The following is a 24,407-nucleotide window of genomic DNA, read 5'->3' as shown; positions in this document are numbered from 1 at the left end:
ATAAGCCATGATGATCAGGACAGAAGAAAACACCCTTATTGCTACAGAACATCTCAAAATAAATATCCACACTCAGAAGTCAGGGGAGAGAGAACCACTTTTCCTGGGAAGCCCCAGCCAAGCCTGAGGTGAGTCAGCAGCTTCCTGCTGCCTTTCTGCAACCAGGTCTATGTTTAAGGAAAAAAAAAACAAACCCCTGCAAAAAAAGGAATGTTCACTTCTCCCAGAATTGGTCAGGATTTTACAAAGGCAAACCTGGTTTCTTGGGTTTTATGGCATCTTCTACTCAAAACACTTCCAAACTGATAAGGTGAGGGAAAAACAGGCCTCCTGAGCACCACAGAATGAAACACACTTCCCTTTTCCACAGCCCTGTTGATAAGCAGGAAAAGAACTGATTTTTTTCCCCTTTTCTTCTCCCATTTGCTGCTCAGTCTGGAACAAGCCTGGCCACCTCAAGGAAACCAAACAAGGACACAAACCACAGCCCTGGTGAGGGGCCAAGCCCCCTCGGATGCTCCCAACCTGGCCAGACCTCTCAGTGTTCCAGAGGTGGATTTTAGGCAGGGCACTGCTGCAGGGAGCAGAGGGAACTGGGATCACCGAAAGTCACACAAAACAAGCTGGGAGCACATCAAACAGAAAGGAAGATATAGGGAAAGGAATAGCAGGAAGAGTTGGGAGCAGCTGCACAGCTCCCGCTTCCCAAGGCAAGCCAACAGTGGAAGCAGCCAGGCTGCACATCAGATAACACTTCCTGACCAGGAGAGGGGCCTTTGGAAGGGGCCTGAGCAACACAAACAGCGCCAGGGAAAAGGCACTTCAAAGCTACTCAGTCCTGCAGGCCCCAGAACAGCCCTGGGGGCTACGGTGGCACCAGCGAGTCCCTTCTCCGGCTGTTAATGAAGGACTTTGTGTGTCCAAGTGGCCTTTGCTCCTTGTCACACCAGACATACAGAGCCCAGAGCCACAGAAAGGTTAAATGACACACAGAGGAATCACCTTGACAAACACAGCTGGAGTATCTCCATAACCATCCCTGCTCAACTTGACACGGAGCCGGCTGCCAGCAGGGATGAGCAGCACCTGGAAAGCCCAGTTCCAACATGTGCAGTGATGTTTTACAACAGTCTTATTGCACATGTGTAGAATTTGTGATATGCTGACAAACTCACCTAGGATCAGGACTGTGGGTGCCCAACATACCTTGGAAGGTTGCTGAGAGCTGCTGGGATCACTTGGATTGAGGTGCTTTACCTCTGCTGAAATCTCTGCAGCATCACTTGGATTGAGATGCAGCTTTAGGAAATGTTTGTCTTTTGAAAGCTCCTTTCATCCCCAAAGTCATCATTCCCAGTTTTCCTGAGCCAAAGACAAGTCATCTCCAGAAACCCAAAATGTGAGCTGCAGGTCTGATGTTCACAAGGAGAACATCTCCCCTTCCTTGGACATCATGCCAGGGCAATGAGTTGCCTGCGAGGGGGCCAGGCAGCAGCCCCAGCTGAGGGGGGGTTTGAAACAGCTCCCTACAGGGACAAACATCTTTCCATTGATTTTCAAGGAAGGAGATGGTTGGGCAGGCAGGAAAACCCATCAGGTTTTGCTGCTCTCAGCAGTGCAGTGACCAAAGGGGGGTCTGAGCACACATTGTTGGCTCGGAGTCATGGGCCACATCCCAGGACAGGAATGCGAGAGGGGCTGGAGACACTGCAGGCCATTCACACACAAACACTCCTCTGGCACAAAGGGGAGAAAGGGAAAAATGAAATCAATCATGAAGCCCACAGAAGCCAATTTCCCAACACAAACAGACTGCTGCTGATGTGCCTCCAGCCACTCCTGGGATGCATCAGGATGGAGCAGTCACTGGCCAAACTGGCTCAGCCATGTGTGCCCCATGCTGAGGGTACCCCATGACCCAGGCTGAGCCTGCAGGCAATGCTGCAACAGCTGGGATAAACCTCCAAGAGACAGGGCAGGAAGAGGGAAGCAAACAAATCATCAGGATCATCCCCCATTCCAGCAGACTTGCGCAGAGTAAGTTATCAGAACTGCTCCCAAACGGCCAGGAATGAGAAAATTCTAGGAATCCCTAGTACTTGGATGGGGAAAAGCCAAATAAAATAAGAGATTGTTTCACAAGGAAAAAGAAATCCTTTCTGCTCATCCCATTAATCGCAGGGTTCAAAAAGGCACGAGGCTGATCCCAGCATCAACTCAGTGACATGATGGGCTTGGAACTCCGAGGAGCATTTCTGACATTCCCACTGAAACACGATGGCAGTTTTGTGACAGCCACTGGCTGGGCCAGATCCTTTCCCTGCATGAGCTGTTGGGAAGAAACCTTCCTCTCCCTCTTTAGGAGTATGAACCCTATGGAGCTGCCCAGCCCCTGTGTGCCTGGAGTTCACCCAGGACTGTCCCCATCCCGCTGTGCCAGCCCAGGGCCACCTACCCCACAGTGGGAGCTGAGCAGTGCTGCTCCACACAGCTCCATGGAACAGCTCCTGCTTGCCTGGACACATGGATTCAAAGGAAAAGGCTATTATGGAAGGTGGCAGCTGGCACAGGGAAAGAGCAAGAGGCACATGCAGACATTCCAGCATCTGCAACAACATGGATTTTCCCATGCACCCTCAGCTGTGCAGCATCCTGGTGGTCTGAGGGAAGCCAGCTATTCCCAAAACACTGGCTCCCTTCTGCCCTCACACCAAAGGACACCCTGTGTTTCCCTACAGGTCACTTTTTTGGATGTTGTTGCCAAGTCAATGCCATAGCTGTTCCACAGATAGAGAGGAGAGAGCCCGCAAGCCCTGGAGTTGTCCCAGAGCCATGTCCAAGCTGGAGGAGAGGTGGGATGATGCCCCACAGAGAGACAGAGCTCTCAGGCAGGAGCCAATCCTGCCCCCCCCCTCCTCCCCAGGAGCCAGGCACACCCCCCATCCTCCTGCATTCCTCCTGTCAGCTCATTGTTTTAATCCTTCCAACTATTTCCTTAAGTCACCCCACTGCACCCACTCAACAGTGTCTCCCAGAGACAGCCCAGGGAAACAAGTGGAAACTCTCCAGCGGTGCCACTGGGAAAGAAAAGGAAGGTGAATAACAGTTTGAAGGATTAAGAAAGCAGCTTCCAGGCAGTGTGAGCGAAGGGCAGCCAGGACACAGACAATGGCATCGGAAGCACGGCTGAGAGCCCTGGTGGCACAGCAACCCAAAAAACAGCTCAGCTGCCGGGCTTCAGGAGGACTCCAAAAAAGGTAGCCCAGAGCAGGGAGTACTTGACACACTGGTAACATGGAAAAATAAAATAAACTAAATCCAGAGGGATCACACGGGGTAAAAGCAGAGCAAGAAAAGTTCTGACTCAACCCTGACACCTCCCCAAGGGCTTAACTAGACCACAGCCTGGGGGAACGCAGCCAGCACCTCAAAAATCAGGAGACTGCCAGGCAGGGGCAAAGCTCCTGGCAAAAATGTGTTGGTAAAGACCTCAGGATCACTCTTCCATCCACTCCAAACCCATCTTTTACAAGGAGAATGCAGAGGGAAGCAGACAGCTGGAATCCAAAAGGTTTTGCAGGGCTGGGAGGGAGATACCCACTCATGGGCAGTGCTCTCCGCTGGGATATGAGTGTTGGATGTGACCATTTGGATGGCAGTCAGGGCAAACAAGGTTCCTGGCAGCTTCTTGGGAAATCTGAAAGGCACATTTTGTCCCGTTCCCTGCATTTCTGGCTGACTTGATCTGTGATGTGAAGCCCCAGAGGTTTCCTGCCCAGCTGCCTTCACCAGCGGTTCTTGCAGCAGGATTCCTTCAGGAAGCTAAAATTTTCAGAGGGAAGTTCTACAGAGGAGAGTCCTGATCCCAAATAAACCTGAACAACTAATGGATGCAGTGTGCACCCTAATCCATTTGAATCTGGGCCTATTTTTGGCTTATTTTGCTTCTTGATTTGTGCAGTGGCAAAGCAATTCTGCATCAGGGATTTAAATGCTGCAAAGGGATGTGTAAATGTTTGGGAAATAAACTCAGCACTCTTGGGAAATAAACTCAACACTTTTCATTAGAAGTAAAGCCAGGCCTAAGAAGGTATTCTATCCATTGCACACTGTCCAAAAACATCTTAGCACCACTTGCCAGGCAGACCACAGCTCTGATTTGCATGAGAAATCCCTGACTCACAGATTTTGGCAGACGATTATCAAAGATTAAGATATTTAAAATCAAGAGGCATTTGGAACCAAAATATTGTTCTGACCCAGCTCTAACACCTAAATAAACAGTGACCACACTGGCCTTTTACAGAAACAAATGTTCAGTGCACAGCCAGCACCTCTGATAACAGGGCCAGTTGGTTTGGGTTCTGCCAAACTGCTGAGGTTTCACGGAATAAAAAAAGGAAAAACAAAAAAGATGTAGATACAATTCCAAAAAGGGTCTGATCATCACATCTTCAAACTGGCAGCTCTCCTGCTGTTCCTCTACCTACATCCAAGTAAACTCCTTGTGTTGCTCAACTGCAAGTCAGCAACAGTTTCCTGGAAAGGCCCGATCTTAACTAAGCGCCAAGTAAGCGCAGTTTCCTGGGCTCCACGGTGTTTGACCCTCCCCACACCTTCCAACACAAAATGGCAAGGCCTAATTACACCTCAGTCGCCTCCCAGGCCACACCCCCGGGGCCAGAGAGCTCCCGAGGGTCGGGAGCCTGTAGATTTGCTCCCATTGTAGGGAGCACGCTAAGGCAGGATGCGGCCGCGGGGCCAGGATGTGATTCAGCATCCTGTTTTGAACAGTTCATGAAGTCAGCAACTTCTGCCCCGAGATCTCCACCAGCTCACTGGGACACAACCAGTCTGTGACAGGACTTGTCAAGGGTGTCACGAGCTGCTGTCCCCACAAATAAACCCTCACACAGCTGTCCCAGTGCTCCCCCAGCCCCGAGCGCCTGCCCGGCACACAGCCACGGCCAGCCCACGCTGTGGGGACAAGCCCTTCCCTCAGTGCTGCCTCCAGCAAAACGTGCTCCTAAATCCATAAAAAGGTTAAGGATCAAGATGTTAATAAATAATTTTTTGTGCATTAAAATATCATGTATATAAAATAGAACTAAACATATATATATAATATACATATATGATATACACTATTATATAATGGCATCCTCTGGTGTGTGCCAGAGGGATGATCACGGAATCATTTAGGTTGGAAAAGACCTCTAAGATCGAGTCCTACTCTTTCCCCAGCACTACCAAGGCTACCACTAACCTATGTCCCCAAGTGCCATATTCATGCAATTTTTAAATCCCTGCAGGGGTGGTGACTCCACCACTGCCCTGGGCAGCCTGTGCCAAGGCTGGACAACCCTTTCCATGAAGGAATTTTCCCTAATATCCAATCTAAACTTGATGATGCTCTGCAAAGACTGTCTGCAGCAACGACTCCTCCTGTTAATCACTGATCTGCAAATGTACATGAGCCCAACCTGAAAACCTCTACCTCCCACAGCTGCTCTTGCCAACTCCTAAAATTTGGTTCGGTGGTGCCAAACAGGAACAGTTCTTTCCATAACCATCTTCAGGCTCGATCAGAGGCTGGAGATAACCAACTTCCAGGCCCTTCTGCAGCAGTTCAACCTCTATCTCCCTGTGGAAGGTGCCCGAAAACACTCACCAGGCTGTGATTGTAAAGCCAACAATGGCAAAGATTACAGAACGACTGGCTAAACAAACTTATTTATGTTTGTAATTAAAACCAGTGATTATCTTGCTGTGTTTGCCAACCACATCTGAGAACCAGTCAACACTCACAACTGACTGGGTTTGTGCAACGTCTCCTTTGGGTTGGTGCGACAGAGCCAACCCCTGCCCAAGGGTGAGAAGCCGCTGGGCTGCACCAAAAAGCAGTGCAGGAAAAACTGCACATCCCCCCCTGCCAGCGAAGAGCTCAGTTCAGCTCTGCTCTGCTTCCCCTTGCTCCACACCATCCTCTGGGGTTGCTCAGAGCCAGAGGAGCAGGACGTGGTGCTGCCATAAGGCCGCAGGCACCGCGCGCATGAGGCTCATGTGGAGCTCGGCCGACCCTCATCTTGGAGAACTTAAGGTTGGGCTTAACTCTGGGTCAACACATCCTCCCATGGGCTTGGCCTAACCCTGCCTGCAGTTGTATTATGATCCAGGTGAGCTGTGGGTGCACTGCATCTTTAGGGGAAAAAAGGGATCCCACCGATGGGCATCCCAGAAGGGAGGTTTGAGCAGACACAGATCTGCACCGAACCCGATGGGGCTTTTAGATCTCACTCTGGGCTCTTACATTTTCTTCTGATGTGAATCTTTACCTGTGGGGAACAACACAGACTCCTGGCTGTCTGCTGGGAATAGTGTGGACGGTACCTGGTAGATGCTTCCACAAAAATTTTTGGAAAGGAAGAAAAAGAAGACTTAAAAGTAACTTAATGCTAAGAAAACTCAGACAGCAACAATGTTTGAAAGCAAAGCTGAACCTGGAACGTGTCCCTCAGCCTGTGTTAGGGTAGAAGCTGTTCCAGGGAGAAAACAGGAAGAAAAGTATTTTGGAATGACAGAAACAATAAGGAAGGATGGCCACGGAGCAGTAAGAGGTGGCTGGGTACAAACCCACGATACAGCCCTGTTCCACCAAGAGAACAATCAGTTTGCTCATGGAACCAGATCCAACCATGCAATCTTGAATAAAAATCCTGGAATTTTTTGGAATGCATGAAAATAACCTTGTTCAACAGGCAGATGAGCAAATTATGTCATAACTGTGTAACAGCACTGCCACCCTGCACCGGTGAAACTCAGCTTGAGCCGGCAGCATGATGGGGACATGTTTCCAACAATCCTTCCTTTTCCTAACCCTAAGGATCTCCGAGGTCTCAGAGCCAGGAGCTGCCAACCCCTGTGCTCGGAGCACGTGTGACAAAGCCCAGCTGTCACCTCTGTCTGCACCAAGGCTAGAGCAGGATTTAGATTCACAAACACCATCACAGCCCGTTCCTGCAGGGTTTTTTTTTCAGAGCAGCAGCACAATGAAGTTGAACAATTCTGCCACCCCATGGGCATGGACAGAGTCTCCACAGATTGATCCGGAGCAGCTGCCGGTGGGAAGGGGACAGGATCGACTCACCAAACTATGAGGAGCTTAATTTATCATCTACAGTGTGTCCACACATTTTCTGCAGCCCCTGGCAGCGCTTCCCCCTGAGGACAGCAAAGGCTCTGCACCAGAGCCATGTGATTCCCGAGGTCTGTCTGGCTATTTAATTACCAGATTCTTATCCTGACAATTGTATACGGAAGAGCAGCCCCAGGAGACTGAAGGACAGAGGAAGCTCGTGGGATCTTGGTGTCCAACGTCAGTGCTGCAGCATTTTTCAGCAGCCAGTAGAAAACCATCAGCCTTTAAGCCTGGTCTAAGTACATCTACACTCCCCATGACTCTGGTTGGTGGTGGGTACATGTACTCGACTTGCAAAGAAGCCAGACAGGCCAAAGGTGGCCACAAATCCAAGGACTTGTCTGGACATTGAAAACATTTGTAATGAAGAGGATGAAGCTGCATTTCCTCTTTCAGCACAGAACTGGATACCCCAAAAAAGAGGCTGTCATCCTGCTTGGTTACTCGTTACTGTTTAATGCAACATGGAAAAAGCAAAAGAATTAAAAGAATTACAGCTGTATGGCTGTTTGTGCCTTCAGCAGATTCCTGCTGGAGCCCTGCATTGCACAAGGAGAAAAACCAGGAATCCTGAATTTTGCTTTAACCGATACAAAATCCATTCCCCACAAAATCAGCTCTCAAATGGCATTACAGACAGCCATGAAATACTTCTGTCTGCAACCCATGTGTGTGAAGACAGGACAGCCATGGAATTCCAGGCTTCCCAGGTGGGCTGCAGCCATGAGAAACCACCCCGGAACACAGAAGCAAAGAAGTCTGACTTTCCTGCTCTGTCAGGGAGCAACTCTGCTTTTCTGCCCTCTGACTTCACTTGCAGGGCAAAGACAGTCTAAGCACGAGTGGCTTTGCTTTTATCTGAAACCAGGATAACTAAAGCAGGAAGGAGTGCCAAGGAGGAGAGAACTGAACTGCTGCCTATCTTTACACTTCTCTCCCATGCTGTGGTTTACAGGTTAGAGGGTAAGAGCTGCCTGCAAGAGCTGGGCTTAGAGTGGAAGCCCCCCAGAATTACTCAGAGCCCCATTAGCCAGGGCCCCTCCACAAGACCTTTGTGTCACCACTACAGATCCGCACAATGTCGGTGAGGAGCCTTTCTCTTCTCCTGCAGGATCTCTCAGCCCTTTTCTCCCCACACATGAAGAAAGTGGCTCTACACAACCCCAAAGAGTCCAATTCCCAATGGTTAATGCCCAGGAATGAGCAGAGCTCTCCACTCCCCAGCCCGGAGCCTCAGGGAGCAGCAGCAGAGCCAGAGATGCGATAACAGTTAAGTGCTGTGGCCAGAGCTGACGAGCAATTTTCCAGTGTCCTCCCACCAGGAAAAAAGGATCACAGACCCTCTTTTATGCTTTTAGCTCGTTAAATGCTCATCTCAAAGCTGATAAGGGAGAGAGTGTGCCCACTGCTCTGCTCTCTGCAGACCATGCCATTCCCTGCAGGCAAGGTACAGGCTCGAGGTCGGGGATCTCTGCGGGATCAGGACTTGGATACATGGCAGACAATTAACAGCACTGGAAACAATGTTTAGAGCCCAAAAGCTCCGCTTACCTCACATTTAATTTACGCTCTTCATCGCTGCCAACCTCCAGCTGAGGGGAGAAAAGAAGGACACAGAGAAAGTTACACGTTGCTTGTTTCCACATTACAACTACAAATAAAACCCCCGCACTTTTTAAACCCATCCCTGCAACAACAGGGTGCGGGTGGCCGGGGGTTTTTTCTTCCCGGTGCTCGGGATAAATGACACTCCCTAGTTATGCCATCAGCACCGGCGCCGGGTGACAAAGGGGCTCACGGGGATTTTAAAGCTATTAGGTCCTAATCCTGCAAGCTGGGCCTGGAGCACAGATCGGTTTGACGATGGTCACGGAGCGCACACACATCGCGGCCGCCGCGCACACACGTGAGGGCAGCGCCGGGAACCGCGGGCCGGGCACAGGGAGCGCCGGGGGTCGGGGGTGCGGGGACAGCACAAGGACACAGCCCAAAGTGCCCCGCTGGGGCTGTCCCAGCTCCAGCACCTGAACCCCAACCTGGCACCACCAAGCCCAACCACTGCTCACACCGGCAGCACAACAAGGCCACCTCCGCCTGGACGCTGGCCAGGACGATGCCCACCTTGTTGCCCAGGTAAGTCCTACGTCTGCTGCCTCCCTAAGGGACGCACTGCTCTGGTGGCAGGCACGGATTAAAACAGGCGCTTTTTCACCAGGCACTGGTGGGAAGTCCCCCTGGAGGCAAATCTGGCTGCTCCGGTGACATTAGTGGCCCTCACACGCTATTTACTCTCCCCAAAGCAGAAGTGTGGCTCCAGCCTGCTTCCAGAAACAAGCATTTTCACACAGCCCTGCTTTCCAGCCACCCCTGCAACTTCTGGACAAAATTCCTTATTAAAGGAAAACAGAATTGGGGCTAATTGCATCCAGAGTTGACCAAAAAAAAAACCAAAACAAACCGAAACAGGCTCAAAGGAGATAATTCTCCTTTGAGATAATTCTCCTCCTTTGGTCCTGTGTGAGTAGACAGAGGAGAAAAGGGCAGGGGCAATCCCTTGGAGGGCAGGGCTATGCTGGGGAGGTGGTTTGGACCCAAAAAGCAAAGCAGGGATTTTACAGATAGTCCTGCAACAGGAAAACATTCACACTCACAACTCACCAGACCCTGATAAAGCTGGAAGGACACAAGCCTTGAAGGAATCAGTGCTGACACTCAGGGAATGTCCTGGTATTTACTAAAACACTGCTCAGAACCCACATCAAATAAGGGTCACCATAAGGGTTATTTGTTTCCAGGTGCTTTTGTACAAGTTCAAAATAAGCAAACAGTTCCTTTTAAAATGTTCAGGCTTGAGATTTCGTGTGTGTGGAGGACCTGGATTGCTCCCCACTCCTCGAGTTAGCACTGGGGAGGCCAGAGTGCACAGGAGCTGCTCTGCTGAGAATCTGTGAGAACCAAGTAAAGCCAGAGGGAAAAAACCCTCCAAATGCAACAGCAGAAGCCGGATATTGGAAATATGGCCATTTGGAGGAAGGGAGATGCACAAGGCTCATCCCAACTGACCCAGCAGAGGGTGAGGAGCATACCAGGGTTATTTTTAGTCTGTTTACAGTGAGCAGTGGCAGCACAGAGCCGGGCTCTGAAGGCAGAGCCCCAGAGAACCCTGAGTCCCAGCGCTCCCACCGGCAGATCCCCCAGCCCTGGGAAGGTCTGGCAGGTTTGTGGCCTTTGCAGGGCCACCCTCCTGTTTGTTTGGGTCTGTCACGTAGCAACGAGGGGGAGAAAAACTCTTTTTCCCTTTTTAAACAAACGTGACTGAACTCTTGGATGTTGTCAGCTGGGGCTCGGCAGCAGGGCTGGGCCTGGAGCTGCTGTGGGCTCCTCTCCTGCAGGAGCTGAGCTGCTCTCAAAGTCAAATTTCCCTGTATCTTCTATTAAAAAGCTGCAGTAAAACCAAACCAAAGCAGCAGCAAGCCTGCCACGCCAAGCCCTCCTGCCTTCTCCTGCTCAGAGCATCCCTCTGAGCAGGCAGGTTTTGGGGTGCACCACCTACCACGGTGATGCTGTGGACCCACAGCTGATCCCACCACGGCACAGACACCACGAGCAGACCCCCACCAGACACATCCACATCCTCCCTGGGGACTGGGTCAGGCTGAAGGACGTGGCAGGGAACGGGATATGTGTGGAGGGGAGATGCACCAGCATGTGCAAGTTCCCAAGTGTGTATGAACCCCCCTCTCCCAAGAATTTATGGTTTGCTATGTTAACACAGCAGCAAACCTTGTGCAGGCAGCAGCATCCATTTTATAAATTCCTTGGGGCTCATGAGTTAGAAGAGGCCCAGCAGCACAGTCACAATTAGCAAAGATGTATGGTCATCATTTTCCATTAAAAATACCTTCTAGTAATTATTGAGTAGGCTAAAAGTCCCAAGGAGACCTGGTTTCCCATGCAAGAAAGATCCTTGCATGGGATCACGCTGGCACTTTTGGATGGGATTTTTCTTTGAAATTAACTGTGTAAAAACAACCCGCTGAATCTGGAAAAAGCTCATTTCTGGTTTTATGGTATTTCAAGCCAGAAGGAGCCATTCCAACAGGAGTGGATGTCTTCTTCTGGGAGTCATCACAGCACACCTGAGCTGTGGGTGCTGTGGGCAGAAGAGCCCTGCCATGGACAACACATGGAGGCAAGTTTGGGGCAGCATTTTTGGGAGGAAAAGGGAGAATTGTATGGAAAGAAGAATCACCACCAGCAGCTCCCACACCAAGCAATGCCCAACACAGATGTACATGGCAAGGTCTACTTTGACTCCTCTTCCACCTGCTCCAGTCAAATCCAGACTAATTCCACTGCCTGCAACAGGGTTATGGCTCATTTTCCTCTCCATAGATTGGGTGGTCAGTAGGCCTTGTCAGTAGGCTCTGTCTAAACCAGAACCCAACAAAATTCCTTCTGAGAACTCCTTAGGAAAGCACATGTCCTGTCTCCAAGTTTCTCAATGAACACGGTGTGGCCCAAACTGGGTTCCTGCAGCCAGGGAGCCCCCGCAGCCCCCGGGGTGAGGGAGAACCCGGGAGCCTTGTGGCACTGCCCCCCTCCCGCTCCCCCCTCAGACCAGCTAATCGGGGGAGTCACAGGGACCTGACAGGTGACAAATAGGATTGTTTACCTGGCAGGAGTGGGGACAGAGCGGAGCCAAGGGCAGCAAGCACCAAAGGAAAGAGGTGTAGGGGAGAGGGATGCACGGGAAGGGTGTGCAGACAAACACCAGGCCTATCTTTGAGGGTCACAAGAGATGGATTAGGAGGAAAAAATGCAAGAAAGAAAGATAAACTGGAGGTGCAGCTGTGCTTGGATAGCATGTAGGAGCTGCAGGGATGGAAGCAGAAGCCCAAGGCCAGGCAGAGGCAGGAGAGGGCATTTCTGGGATACAGGAGTGGAGGGGGTGTGCAGCAGAGGTAGGACATGCAGGGTGCCAGGCAGGCAGGACAGGGATGCACGGGACATGGCACCACAGGGCACCAGGGTAAGTGTCAGGTACAGGCCCTGGAGCAGCAGAGCTGGGGCAAGGACAGGGCAGCAGCACAGTGCAGGCCATGCCACAGCGAGGAGTGGCAGCAATCAGGGATGTCACACAGGTATGGGGTGCAGCACGACAGGAGCTACTCCCAGGGTGGAGCAGGATGGAAGCTGCTCCCAGGGAACGGACCACAGCCACCTCTGGGAAGAGCTAAGCTCTCTGGGGGGCAGGAGCTGCAGCAGGAGGGGGGAAAGGCAGTGCCATGACAGCACAGGGACAGAGGGGGAAAGCAGAGCACGCCTGGGTAGGAGTTGGTGGCAGCTCTGGGATGTCAAGGAGGGAGAAGGTCTGGGGTCAGCAAGCACAGCTGCTCCATGGAGACAGGCCCAGCACACTGCCCAGGGATTTACCTGGCAAGAGAAGGGTCAAACAGGCTGCCCAAGGGGTTAGGGAGCACAAGCAAATGCTGGGTGAGGGCTGGAGTGGGAGACATGGGGACCAGGGGCTGTGTGCAGTGAGGGGAACCGTGGGACCTGGTTCAGCCTGGCAGCCTGGCAGCATCACAGGGCTGGGGCTGGGCAGCACTGGGGGCTGTGAGGGGAAGGGGCTGGGGTGGCTGGGGTGCTGTGAGGGGCTGAGCTGGGGCCAGGAGGGTCAGGGAGCTGTAGGGGGTCAGAAGGCTGCAAGGGTCAGGGCTGGGAGGGGGTGAAGACAAGGGGTAAGTGGCTATGGGGGGGCAGGGGGCCATAGGGCTGGAAGCCATGAGGGGGAAGGAGTGAGGGACTGGGGAGGGCTGTGAGGGCTGAACTGGGGCCAGGAGGCTCTGGGAAGTCAGGCCATGGGGACTGCAAGGGATGAAGACGGGGCAAGTGGCCATGAAGGGCCAGGAGGCTGCAGGGCTGGGGGCCATGAGGGACCAGGGCCTCCCTGTGAAGGGAATGGGGGATATGGGAGGGTTGGGGGGACTGTGGAGGGCAAGTAGGGGCCAGGTGACTATGGGGAGTCAGGCCATGGGGACTGCGAGGGGATGAAGGCAGGGGGTGAGTGGCTATGGGGGGCCAGGGGGGATGAAACCAGGGGCTGGAGAGTCTGAGGGGCCAGGGTGGTGGGGCTGGGCCATGAGGGACATGGGAACTGGGCCTTTGAGGACGGAGCCAGGGCCTGGGGAACATGGGGTGGCTGGGAGGGGGACGGAACCAGGAGCTGTGAAGGGCCAGAGCCGCGAGGCGGGACCAGGAGGGACCTGAGTCTGCGAGGGGCCGAAGCCAGGGCCTGGGGGAGGCCATGAGGACCCGGGTCTGTGAAGGGACGGAACCAGGGGAGCTTCGGGCCACGAGGGGCCTGTCCCTGCGCGGGCGCCTCACCCGCCCCCTCCCCGCTCCCCATCCCCCGCGCGGCCGGCAGGGCCCCTGTCCCCTTCCCTTCCCTGCCCGCCCGTCCCGCCCCGTCCCTCGCAGCTCACCTCGCTGGTGCTGGCGGAGGAGGCAGCGCTGGGGGGTGGGCGAGCGCTGCAGGGAACCAGCGCCATGGCTGCGGCACCGGCCCCGGCCCCGGCTCGGCCGCTCGCCGGGAAGGGGCGGGCCGGCGGGGCTTGCTGTGGGCGGGGGGCCTCCAGAGTGGCGGGGCTTGGTCCTGCCCCGTCCCACCCCAAATCCCGCCCCATCCCACCCCACCGTCCCGTTCCAACCCTGCCACGGGCAGGGACACCTTCCAGTAAACCAGCTTGCTCCAAGCCCCGTCCAACCTGGCCTCGGACACTTGCAGGGATGGGGCAGCCACAGCTTCTCTGGGCAACCTGTGCCAGGGCCTCACCACCCTCACAGCGGAGAATTTATTCCCCGTATCCCACCTAACCCTGCCCTCTGGCAGTAGGAAGCCATTCCCCCTTGTCCTGGCACTCCAGGCCCTTGTAAACAGTCTCTCTCCACGTTTCTTTTCGACCCCCATCAGGTACTTGAAAGGCTGCAACTAGGTCACCCCAGCACCTTCTCTTCTCCAGGCTGAATAATCTCAATTTCCTCTGTCTACCCAAAAATTGAGCCTGAAGCACCCAATTTTCCCAGATCCTGCAGGAATCTTGTGTTCAAGGAACAACTGGACTTAGCACTTTGATTGACGACCTGGTGATTGGTCAAAGGTTCAACTCGACAATCTCGGAGGTCTTTCCCAGCCTTAGTGATTCTGTGAATGCAGAGGCTGGGAAGTCATTGAATCACTGTGGTTGGAAAAGACCTCCAGGATCGTGCCCACTAAGGCAATGCTGGTGTCCCCATCCAGCGGTCACCATGGTGACCAGTGTCAGGGATGTTGTTCTGCCACCCGTGGTGGTGACCCCGTTTCCCATTGCTCTGGGGCCGGCTGCCAGTAGCACGTGGGAAGTCCACCTCCCCTGGGCTGGAGCAGACTTTGGCCCTGCTGCTCTGGGCACTTAGACTTTGCCTTGCTGGACTGTAAATGAGCCACTCTGAACTCTGTGGAAGCCTCTGAATCTCGCAGTGACTCCTCTGAGGACCCCCCCACTCCCCAGGTAAACTGGTGCAAAACCTGTATTCCTGTTGGTTTTTGGCCAGTGAGGCGGATCCTCCTCGGCTGGAGCTGTGGGGGCAGTGGGGGAGAGTCCCCATGGCTGCAGGTGGGGGAGGTGACCCCAGTTCCGTGGGTTTTGGTTCCCGGGGGTTGTAACACCACGGCAGATGGGAAGCAGCTCCCGCAGCGCCGCCGTTCCGGTGACTCATCCCTCCATCCCAGCAAATGTCAGTCCTGCTGTGGGCAGCCTTTCCAGCAGAGATGCTGCGCTTCACCTTGTCCAAATAAAATTGTGGGCTGGAGTTTATTCCCACTCCCAGAACCAGGCCTGGGGTGCAGCCGGCACATCCTCCCCTGCCCATGCTGTGGGATCTGACCCAGCCCTTCCCCAAAGCGGTCCCTGTCCACTCCCTGCCCAGGCAGTGACCACAGGGCTTTTCCAAGGCAGAAAAGCTCTGCTGAGAGGGAATCAGGGGACTGAGGAGGCTGCAGACCCTCTTTGCAGCTGCAATTTCCCAGCAGTTCTTTCAGCCATGCCAGGAAGGGTTTGGGGTGGTGGCACAGCCACCCTCGTGCAGCCTCAGTGGTGACAGCGGTGTGAGGATCCAACCTTGCACTTATCACACCTGGCATTACTCCCTGGAAAACATCCAGTGCTTCCTATGGCTTTTATCCATGCCCACCTCTTGCCTCCAGCCTGTGCCCAGGGCTGGGAAGGATTGGGAGCTGCCCAGAGCAGGACTGGGTCGATGGGAATGGAGGGCTCACACCATCCCATGGCAGACAGTGTGAGTGGTGGGTGCTCCCACCTCTCCCTGGCTGGTGGGAGGAAGAGGAGGATGCTGAGGGCTGTGCTGCTCTGTCCCGAGGTGCCATAGGGCAGGAAGCACCTGGAGCTCTTTCTGCCAGGTGAGGAATGTGGCCATGGGCAGCTGAGCCACTGGTAGAGCCAGGGATGGAGAGACATTCCCCAGTCCCCATGGGGAACTATACCCCCTCATCCATGATTGATTCCTGTGCCTGGTCAGCACAGGCAGGGGTGGAGGAGGACCTGTGAGCCTTTACAAGGAACGCACAGAGGTGCACCATGAGGACCACGGTGTGACTCTTGAGGATGGTCCTGTGCAGGGCTAAGGGTTGGACTGGTTGATTCTCGTGGGTCCCTTCCAACTCAGCACATTCTGTGAGTCTGTGACCTCAGCCCTTCCCCACTGCTCAGGCGGTGGAGCCGAGGCCGGGTGGGGTCCCGGGGAGCTGCTTCTCTCCCTCCTGGGCAGCCCCAGCTGGTCCAGCAGCCTCTGTCCCTCAGGGAGCCGGAGCCATGCGCGTGGCCGTCATCGGGGCCGGGGTCATCGGGCTCTCCAGCGCCCTGTGCATCCACGAGCAGTTCCACGGGCTGGTGCCCTCCCTGGAGCTGGAGATCTACGCCGACTGCTTCACCCCCCACACCACCAGCGACGGCGCGGCCGGGCTGTGGCAGCCCTACCTGAGCGACCTCGGCAACCTGCAGGAGACGTGAGGGACAGGAGGAGGAGGAGGAGGAGGAGGCTGGAGTTGTGTCCTCCCAGGCGTGCCCGGGCACAGCTCCGTGGGGCTGGCAGAGCCATCACTCCCCTGTTCTCATCGCAGGCTCTGGAATAAAGAGACGTTCGATTACCTCCTCGGGCACCTGCACTCCCCAGCAGCCCAGGAAATGGGACTTTTCTTGCTTTCTGGCTACAACCTGTTCACTGAGCCGGTGCCGGTAAGGAGCAAGATCCAACAGGGCTGGGAAAGGCTCCAGCTCCTCCCCGAGGGCGGGCAGGGCTGTGCCTCTTCTCAGCCAACGCTCCTGAATCCTTCCAAGTTTGCTTTGTGGCAGTGCCCGGGACACGATGTTTTCTGTGCCATCCCGGTGTGAGGAAGGGCCGAGGGAGCAGCAGAGCCTCTCCAGCCCTGGTTGGCAGCTGCCCTCCCATCTGTGTCCCTCTGGGATACCCTGTGTCCCTTTTCCCCCCCTTCTGTCTCATGCTGACGTGGTGATCCAGGTTCACTAATGATATCAGAGCTTTTCCCTACTGTAGGACCCCTCTTGGAAGAACATTGTCCTGGGATTCAGGAACTTGACACCAAAAGAACTCGAACTCTTCCCTGGTTACAGGTATTTTTCAGTCTGTTCTCTGGAGACTCAGGCAGGGCAGATGTGGCTGGACACCTCCCTGGCATGGGGCAGTGGGGACAAGAAACTGCTGGTGCAGAAGTGTCCTCGCTTTCCTACAGCTGCTTCCTTCAAATAAGTAGGAAACACCTCAAATGGCCAAAAAAAGCAGCAGCCCAGCATGGAAACCATTCCAGCTCCTTTCTTACCTCCTCAGATAGTGTCAAAATAAAAATCAGTATAAGGTGTTTTATGCTGTAAATGGGGTGGAGGAGTGGGGGAAATTCATGCACTTGTTGTGCAAGGGGAAATTGGGGTCTCAGGGGGAATTGGGGCCCCAGATCCAAGTGGCTGTTGGGAGCACCGGAGCAGGAGGCTCCTGTGAAGGTGCTGCAGGTCCTCACACCTCCTCTCTTCTGTTTTCAGCTATGGCTGGTTCAACACGGCGCTGATGCTGGAGGGCAGGAGTTACCTGCCCTGGCTCACCAACAGGTGAGTGTGGATTCCTACTCATTGCCCCAGTGGGGTAACACCCTCCCCACTTTAATAATGATCCCAGGGGTGTATTTTTGCATGAGAAAAATGAAAGTAATGGGATGCTTGGAGCTGCATCCAAGAGCTTTTGGCTATGAGAATATTTGGGCTTGATTTCATTCCTGTAATTCTAATGCCAAGTGGGTGCCCTGGCACTGAATGATACATTTGCTTTTAATTTGCCAGTAACAAATGAATTTGTTCTTCCCAGGCTGACACAGAGAGGAGTGAAGTTTTTCCATAAGAAGGTTGAGTCTTTCCAGGAGGTGGGTGGGGATGTGGAGGCAGGGCAGGGGGCACAGCCCTGTCTCAGTGTGGGGAAGCATCGTCCAGCAGGCATGTCCTGCTCCAGGATGTCCTTGGTGTCAGTGACGGGCCAGGGGCCAGGGGCAAGGCTGTGCCAAGACCTAGGAAATGTGTTCTATCAGGAAGGATAAAGGGGCTTGGGCATCAAGAGGTGGCTGAGAGGGTATGGGTAAAGCATTAGTCCAGCATGGATTGGCAGCTTTCCCTGGAATGGCTTTCAGCACACATGGGGTCTCAGCAGGAGCTGTGGTGGGGAAGCTGTGTCCTGGATCCAGCCCTTATGGTTTATCCATTACCAGACGCTGGACTGAGCTCCTTTTGGAGCAGGACTGTTGTGCCCTGAGGGCAGCACCCTGTGTGCTGCTCCCAGCTGTGTCCATGTGCTGCTCCCCACCCATGTCCATCTCTCCCCAGCTGTTCTCCCAGGGTGTGGATGTGGTGATAAACTGCTCTGGGATGCGCTCGGGGGAGCTGCAGCCGGACCCAGAGCTCCAGCCCGGCCGGGGCCAGATCATAAAGGTGAGGTGGGTGTAGGGCTTGGGGCTTCCCAAAAACCCACTTCTTACCGTGAGGAAAACCTGTGTCCTCTGGGGCAAACCATGGGCTTGTAGGCTGGATCTACACTGGGATCAGGTCCTGATTCCCAGCAAACACTGGTCATGTGAAACCCACCTGGATCCCATTCCTGGTTCAGTTGTGGGAAAACCCTCAATCTCCAGCCTGTTTCTCTGTTGGGTGAGCGTGGGGGGAGGTCAAAAGCATAGTGCTATTAATAATAAAACGACATAAAATCCTTGGGAGTAGAGGATGATTATTTGGGCAAACAGGCTCATGCCAGTAGGAAGCTCCTCCTCTTCCCTACCTGCATTCCCATCCACCTGTCTTCTCAGGGAACAGAAAGCTTGAGCAGAGGGTCCCACATCTGGCCCCTGGTGTCCCTCCTGCTACCCCCCGAGCCTGGCACCCCACTCTCCATCTCCCCCTGACCCTCTCCCCTGGTCTGCCAGGTCCTGGCCCCCTGGGTGAAGCATTTCATCATCACTCATGACGTGAAGTCTGGGATCTACAAGTCTCCCTACATCATCCCAGGGTAGGTGACAGCGGCCCAGGAGGGTCTGGCTGGTCCTGGTGACATTCTGGCTGGTCCTGGTCAGTGTCCCCAGAGTCCTGGCTCGGATGTGGCTCCTGCTGGCACCTGCCAGGGCCTGGAGTCACACCTGGCCTGCTGGTGCTTTTCCTGGCTGTGTGGGAGGGGAGCAGAAGGACGTGGGCAGCAAAGTGAGGAAGCTCCCAGAGCCTCAGGACTTCAATGTCCCATCCTTTTCCAAGGAGCAAATCCCACCAAAGCAAAAAGTCAGTCCTGACCAGGTCCTCAATAGGGGCAAACACTGATAGTGTAGTGGATATTTTGGGGGAGGCCTTTTGTTTTTGCATTTGTACCAATCTCTTTTATCAATGATGTTGGAAGGCACTGCTGATCCCTGCTCCCATAAAACCAGGGCGGGAATCCTTTTACTTTAATAAAACCTCCCCTGGAAATCTCATCCTTCCCCTCACTGGCCTCTGAGCTGTGCCCGAGCTCTTGGTGAGCTTGGGGAAATCCCACTGGATCATGGAATATCCTGAGTGGGAAGGGACCACAGGGATCATCCAGTCCAATTCCTGGCCCTGCTGAGGACACCCCAACAATCCCACCCTGTCCCTGTGAGTGTTGTCCAAAAGCTCCTTGAGCTCTGGCAGCCTTGGGGCCGTGACCACTGCCCTGGGGGAGCCTGTTCAGTGCCCAACCACCCTCTGGGGGAAGAACCTTCTCCTGAGATCCAACCTAAACCTCCCCTGACACAGCTCCAGCCCTTCCCTCTGGTCCTGTCACTGGTCACAGAGAGCAGAGATTGGAGCTGCCCCTCTTGGGGAAGTTATGGATTGGGATAAGTCTCCCCTTAGTCTCCAGGGCTCCCTGCCACCTCCCTGCCAGACTGTGGAGGAATCCGGGGGGAAAACCTTATGTCTATGTCCCCCTAGGGCTGAAATGAGATCCTGGTGCCAAAAGCACCATGTCCAGAGCTCAGAGAGTGGCTGTGGCCAGGCAGAGCCCAGCTTCCAGCACTTTTCCTGCACTTCCCACCTGCTTCCCACCAGCAGCTTGCTCAGGGAAGTTGGGATCTATTTGAGGCAGCAGCATTTGCTGTGCCCAGGGAGCTGCACTGCAGGATAAATAAACACATCTGCTGTTCATCCCAGCTCTGCTTCCTCCTGAGGGCAGGCAGAGACCCCACTCTGGCAATGGAGAAGGGTTTTTTAAGCTGGAACTCCAAAGCTGCATCTCTGGCACTTCCTATTGTCCCAGTATTCCAGGATTAGGCAATAAGCCAGGTTGTAAATGGAGCTTTGCTTGCTCACAGCCCCCAAGCATCATATTCTGAGTGATTTCTGATTACAGTCTCAAACAAATTCCTCTCCCTGTGTTTGTTTTAGCTCAAGCTCTCAGAGCAGCACCAGGCTGATCCCTAAAGAAGACAGATCCTCTTCCCTGCTGGAAAGCTTAGTCCTGAGAGGATTCTTTCCACATGCCCCAGCCCTTTTTTTTTGTGCTTCCCAGGGATCACACAAGGTTTTGGAAGGGTCCAGCCAGCACAGAACTCCCCACCTCTCCCCAGCCTTAATCTGCCTCTTTTCCTCTGCTAATCCAGGGGAGTTTTGGGCAGCAGCAGCACCAGTCTGCTTCTCTGTGCTTCCCTCCAGAGGCATCCCGTTCCTTCCAGCTCTTCCCCAGGCAGGCAGGAGCAGACCTGTTTGATAAGGATGGAATTATCTGCCTGGTTTGCCCAGACAAGGAAGGGCCTTTTGGGTGCTGATAGGATTTAATGAGTGACTTGCTCCTGAGCTGAGCAGGCACCACTCTCCACCTGCTCCATGTGGAAGTTTCTCCAGCAGGAATATGTTGCAGGCTCAGAATGTATCAGGATCCAACACCACACACACACAGAGTCCCTCCATGAGATGACCCTACAAGGGACAGCTGGAGACACTCACCCTGTGTGTGTCCTTTGGGTGCAGGAGCGAGTTCACGGTCCTGGGAGGGATTTACCAGCATGGAAACTGGAGCGAGGAGAACAGTGCCCAGGACCACAAAACCATCTGGGAGAGCTGCTGCCGCCTGCTCCCAGCTCTCCAGGTGGGTGACCTGACCCAACACCCACTGGGATGGGGCACAGGGAGCTGGGGAGCTCAGGGATGGGAGAATGGGCACTGGAACAAACCACAGAACCTCAGTGTTTCCATGAGTCTGTGTTTCCATCCATCACAGATACCCAGGGCTCTTCCACCCAGCTGATGGACAGGCAGGGACAAGGTTTGTAGGAAAAATAATTCCTCCTAGAGCTGATAAAAAAGTAGAACTAAAGCTCTGGGAGTTCCCAGGTTGTGGTGTCTCTACGGCTTTAGAGCAGGGCTGGTGTGGGGTGAGGCTGGTGTGTGTCCACCCCCAGTGCTGCTGTTGTGCCCTGGATCAGCAGGAAAGGCAGCACAGGGGTTTGCCTCACCTGCTCCACACAGGCTGCTGATGAGCAGCTGTAATCCCAAATTGTTCTGCCTGGTCACCCCTTGCAGCATCCCAGGAGCTGCTGCAGGACTGGGGACCCCCTGTCCCTCCTCTTCCCATGGATCACCTGAAGCCGTGGGGTTTGGCTGCTGTAATTCCAGGGGTGCTGTAATTCCAAGGAATGCTGTGCAAATGCTGATGTAGTTTTGCTTCCAGAAAGCAAAGATCGTCAGTGAGTGGAGTGGCCTGAGACCGTCACGGCCCCAGGTTCGCCTGGAGCGGGAGAGCATCCGGCATGGGAATGTCCAGGGAGAGGTACGTGCACAGCCCCGGGGGCTGAGTGCAATTAGTGACCGTGTTAATTGTACCCCAGTCCCTATGACCTTGGCAATGAAACACCAACCCCCTGCTGTGCCCCCAGCCTGCCCCACCAACAGCCAGGGAATCTTTGATTCCATTCCAGCCCAATGTCAGAGAGAAATGTCAGAGACACAGAAACACGATACTGATGTGGCTGCCCCGCCCATGGAAGTGTTCAGGGCCAGGCTGGACAGGGCTTGGAGCAACCTGGGCTAGTGGAAGGTGTCCCAGCCCATGGCAGGGGGTGGAACTGGCTGGGCTTTAAGGTCCCTTCCAACTCAAACCATTCCATGACTGTGATTCTCCCCCAGGTGATCCACAACTACGGCCACGGCGGGTTTGGGATCACCATCCACTGGGGCTGTGCCATGGCAGCAGCCCGGCTCTTTGGGAGCATCCTCCAGGAGAGGAGGAAGGTGGGCAGTTCAGCACAGCCCCGCTTGTGAGTGCCTGCTCACCTGGATCATCCCAACAGCAGTAGTTTAGAAATCACACAGAACAATGGGAATAGCACAGGGATACATGTGGGTGCTGGACCCTCCACAGCTCCAGCTCTGGGTCATAGTGCCTCGCTGCCCTTATCCAGACAGCTCAGCTCCCTGCACAACCTGCCCAAGGAAGGGCTTTAAAATCTGGACTAATTACCCATGGCAAAGTGCAGTCCTGTCTGGGATCAGCCTGCAAAGGGCAGGCAGGGTTCAGCTGAAACCCTGACAGCCCTGCAGTTCATCTGCACATGGGACAGGATCTGAAACCAAGCCGGTGCCACCTGAGGTCTCCCCTGGTGCTCCAACACCCAGCGTGTAATTAGATTTCCAGGCTCCCCCCAGGAGGCAAAAGCTCCTTAGTAGGAAGAAGCTCTGAGGCTCCCAGGGAAGTAACAACAGCTCTGGGAGCACGTGCCTGGGTTCCACCAGCTTTCTTCCCATTCCTGCCAGGACAAAGCCCGGGGTTGCAGCACCTGGTTAGTGTAGCTGGGAACAGACAGCAGCACTTGCCTAAAATGGGCTTTCCAAAGGATGTTTTAGCAACAAAAGCAATTTGTTCCAGCCCTGGACTTGCCAGACTCTATATATAGCAGAGAGCAAAATAGCTCTTCTTGTCCCTAAAACTCCCATGGGCCCCTCAGTTTCCCATTTCTCCCAGCTGTGGGACATGGCTGGGACACAGCTTGGAGAGCAGGGCTGGCTCAGGGCAGGTTGTGCTTCCCAGAGGAGTTGGGGCAGCTCCCAGGAGGGCAGGAGTGTTTGGGGTGTTCAGGGATGCTCCTGGGGACCCAACACACTGTTCTGAAGGCACAGCCTGGCTGAATTTTCAGTGCCATGTGTCTTTCCTGCTCTGCAAGCCATCCCAGGCAGGGCACTGGCTGGTCAGGAAGCATTAGCCTCAAATCCAAAGGCTGTCCTGAGCCCAGCACAGTGCCTGACTCGCTCTCCTCCACGGATAAGCCAACTGTTCCTTACTCAACCGTGATGCAGCTCCTCTCTCCCTATGACTCCATGTGCCAGGAATAGCTCCTCAGCCTGGGCTGTGCTGCACCTCGGGAACGGGAGATGCTGCAAATCAGCAGCATTACACGGGAATGCCCAAGGAAAAGACTCACTGTTGAAGGCACAGTGAGAGCAGAATTGAAGTTCCTCTGGCTGTGATTTTGGCCCAGTGCTGGTGCTCCTCACATCCCTGAGAAATATAAAACATCCAATGGTATCCAGGGTTTGGGGTTCCTGGCTGCAGGACATCATCCCTTCGGCTGTGCTGACAGCTGTAAGGAAGGTGAGACAGTGTCCAGAGAAGGGAAGGGTCCAGAAATTGGGAGCCACTGTCAGTGGCAGTCTGTCCAAAGGGTTTTCCACCCTCTGGCAGCTCACCTGAGATGCTGCAGCCTCAGGGTAAAATCAGGAATAGGGCAGGAAAATGAAAATCAGAGCTGGAGAAAATTCACACCAATTAATGCTGAACCCAGTGGCCTGTGATCCCACCTCAGGAGAAGCCACTCAGGGGAACCAAATCCCTTTGATTTCACTTATTCCAAATATGAGACAGTCAGGACCACATTCTCATCTGCTGTAAATCCAAACTGTGTGATCTGAGAAAAGCTACACTGGAAGAGCAGGGGAGCAGGATATCACTGTGTACCTTCAATGAGCAGCTGATCCTTCTGGTCTCAGAGCTTACAGGAGCCAGTGTCCTGTGATCTCACATGGCCTCTCAGGAAACAGGAATGATTTGATCTGTAATTTTATTTACAGGCTAATTTTGTTTGCTCTCTAAAGGCACAATTTCATGTTTGTGAACAATAAAGGAAATATTCAAACATCTCGCACGTGATGCTTTTTCTTCCTAATGATGGCACAGGCAGGGCCTCCAGTGCTAATTCCATAGAAACATCCCAGTAGATCATCATTCCACGTCTCAAGACACATTTTTCCTGAACATTTCATGCTGCAGGAGGAAGAGTCATTATTCCACATTCCGACCAGACACTCCTGCCAGAGCTCAAGAAGCATTTGGGCAACACTCTCAGGGACACGGTGGGATCCTTGGAGTGTCCTGTGCAGGGCCAGGAATTGGACTGGATGATCCTTGTGGGTCCTTTTGAACTCAGAATGTTCTGTGATTCTGAGAATGAACTTTAGAAATGCCTCAGGATGCCAAAAAGTAGCCACAGAAGAGCAAACATTCTCCCCAGCATTGCTTCAAGCACACCAACCATTCCAAAGCTCCCAACTATTTCCATTCCTGGAAATAAGACTGCCCATCCCAGTGGCTGCACAAGCTG

At 53.9% G+C, this 24,407-nt stretch overlaps 2 protein-coding genes across 2 annotated transcripts in view; one reads left to right on the top strand and one right to left on the bottom strand.

The window, feature by feature from the left end:
- Positions 1 to 13,769, bottom strand: part of SSH1 (slingshot protein phosphatase 1) — a 35,051-nt gene extending 21,282 nt beyond the window's left edge. Inside the window, exons 1-2 of the mRNA XM_018076449.2 lie at positions 13,687 to 13,769; positions 8,750 to 8,790 (exon numbers count right to left, since the gene is read on the bottom strand). Of these exons, the coding sequence (XP_017931938.2) occupies positions 8,750 to 8,790; positions 13,687 to 13,752 (107 nt within the window). The 5' untranslated portion in view covers positions 13,753 to 13,769. The remainder of the gene's footprint in view (positions 1 to 8,749; positions 8,791 to 13,686) is intronic.
- A 2,257-nt stretch (positions 13,770 to 16,026) lies between these two features.
- Positions 16,027 to 23,951, top strand: DAO (D-amino acid oxidase). Its single transcript, XM_008926772.3, has 10 exons — positions 16,027 to 16,265; positions 16,380 to 16,494; positions 16,814 to 16,890; positions 17,314 to 17,379; positions 17,633 to 17,687; positions 18,142 to 18,246; positions 18,735 to 18,817; positions 20,785 to 20,902; positions 21,485 to 21,583; positions 21,940 to 23,951. The coding sequence occupies exons 1-10, from the start codon at positions 16,072 to 16,074 to the stop codon at positions 22,072 to 22,074; spliced, it is 1,047 nt and encodes a 348-aa protein (XP_008925020.2). The 5' UTR covers positions 16,027 to 16,071; the 3' UTR covers positions 22,075 to 23,951.
- The last annotated feature ends 456 nt before the right edge of the window (positions 23,952 to 24,407 follow it).

This window comes from Manacus vitellinus, unplaced genomic scaffold (genome assembly GCF_001715985.3).
Source record: "Manacus vitellinus isolate BGI_N305 unplaced genomic scaffold, ASM171598v3 scaffold_31_pilon, whole genome shotgun sequence".
NCBI classification, from domain to species: Eukaryota; Metazoa; Chordata; class Aves; order Passeriformes; family Pipridae; genus Manacus; species Manacus vitellinus.
The sequence above is the reverse complement of the archived record's forward strand: the minus strand, read 5'-3'. Positions and strand labels throughout refer to the sequence as shown.

Excerpts from the sequence above, each read along its gene's own strand:
- DAO (XM_008926772.3), top strand. The coding sequence starts at position 16,072 with ATGCGCGTGGCCGTCATCGGGGCCGGGGTCATCGGGCTCTCCAGCGCC. Across the intron at positions 16,495-16,813 it reads TGTTCACTGAGCCGGTGCCG|GACCCCTCTTGGAAGAACAT; the intron begins GTAAGGAGCAAG and ends TCCCTACTGTAG. Across the intron at positions 17,688-18,141 it reads AGGTTGAGTCTTTCCAGGAG|CTGTTCTCCCAGGGTGTGGA; the intron begins GTGGGTGGGGAT and ends ATCTCTCCCCAG.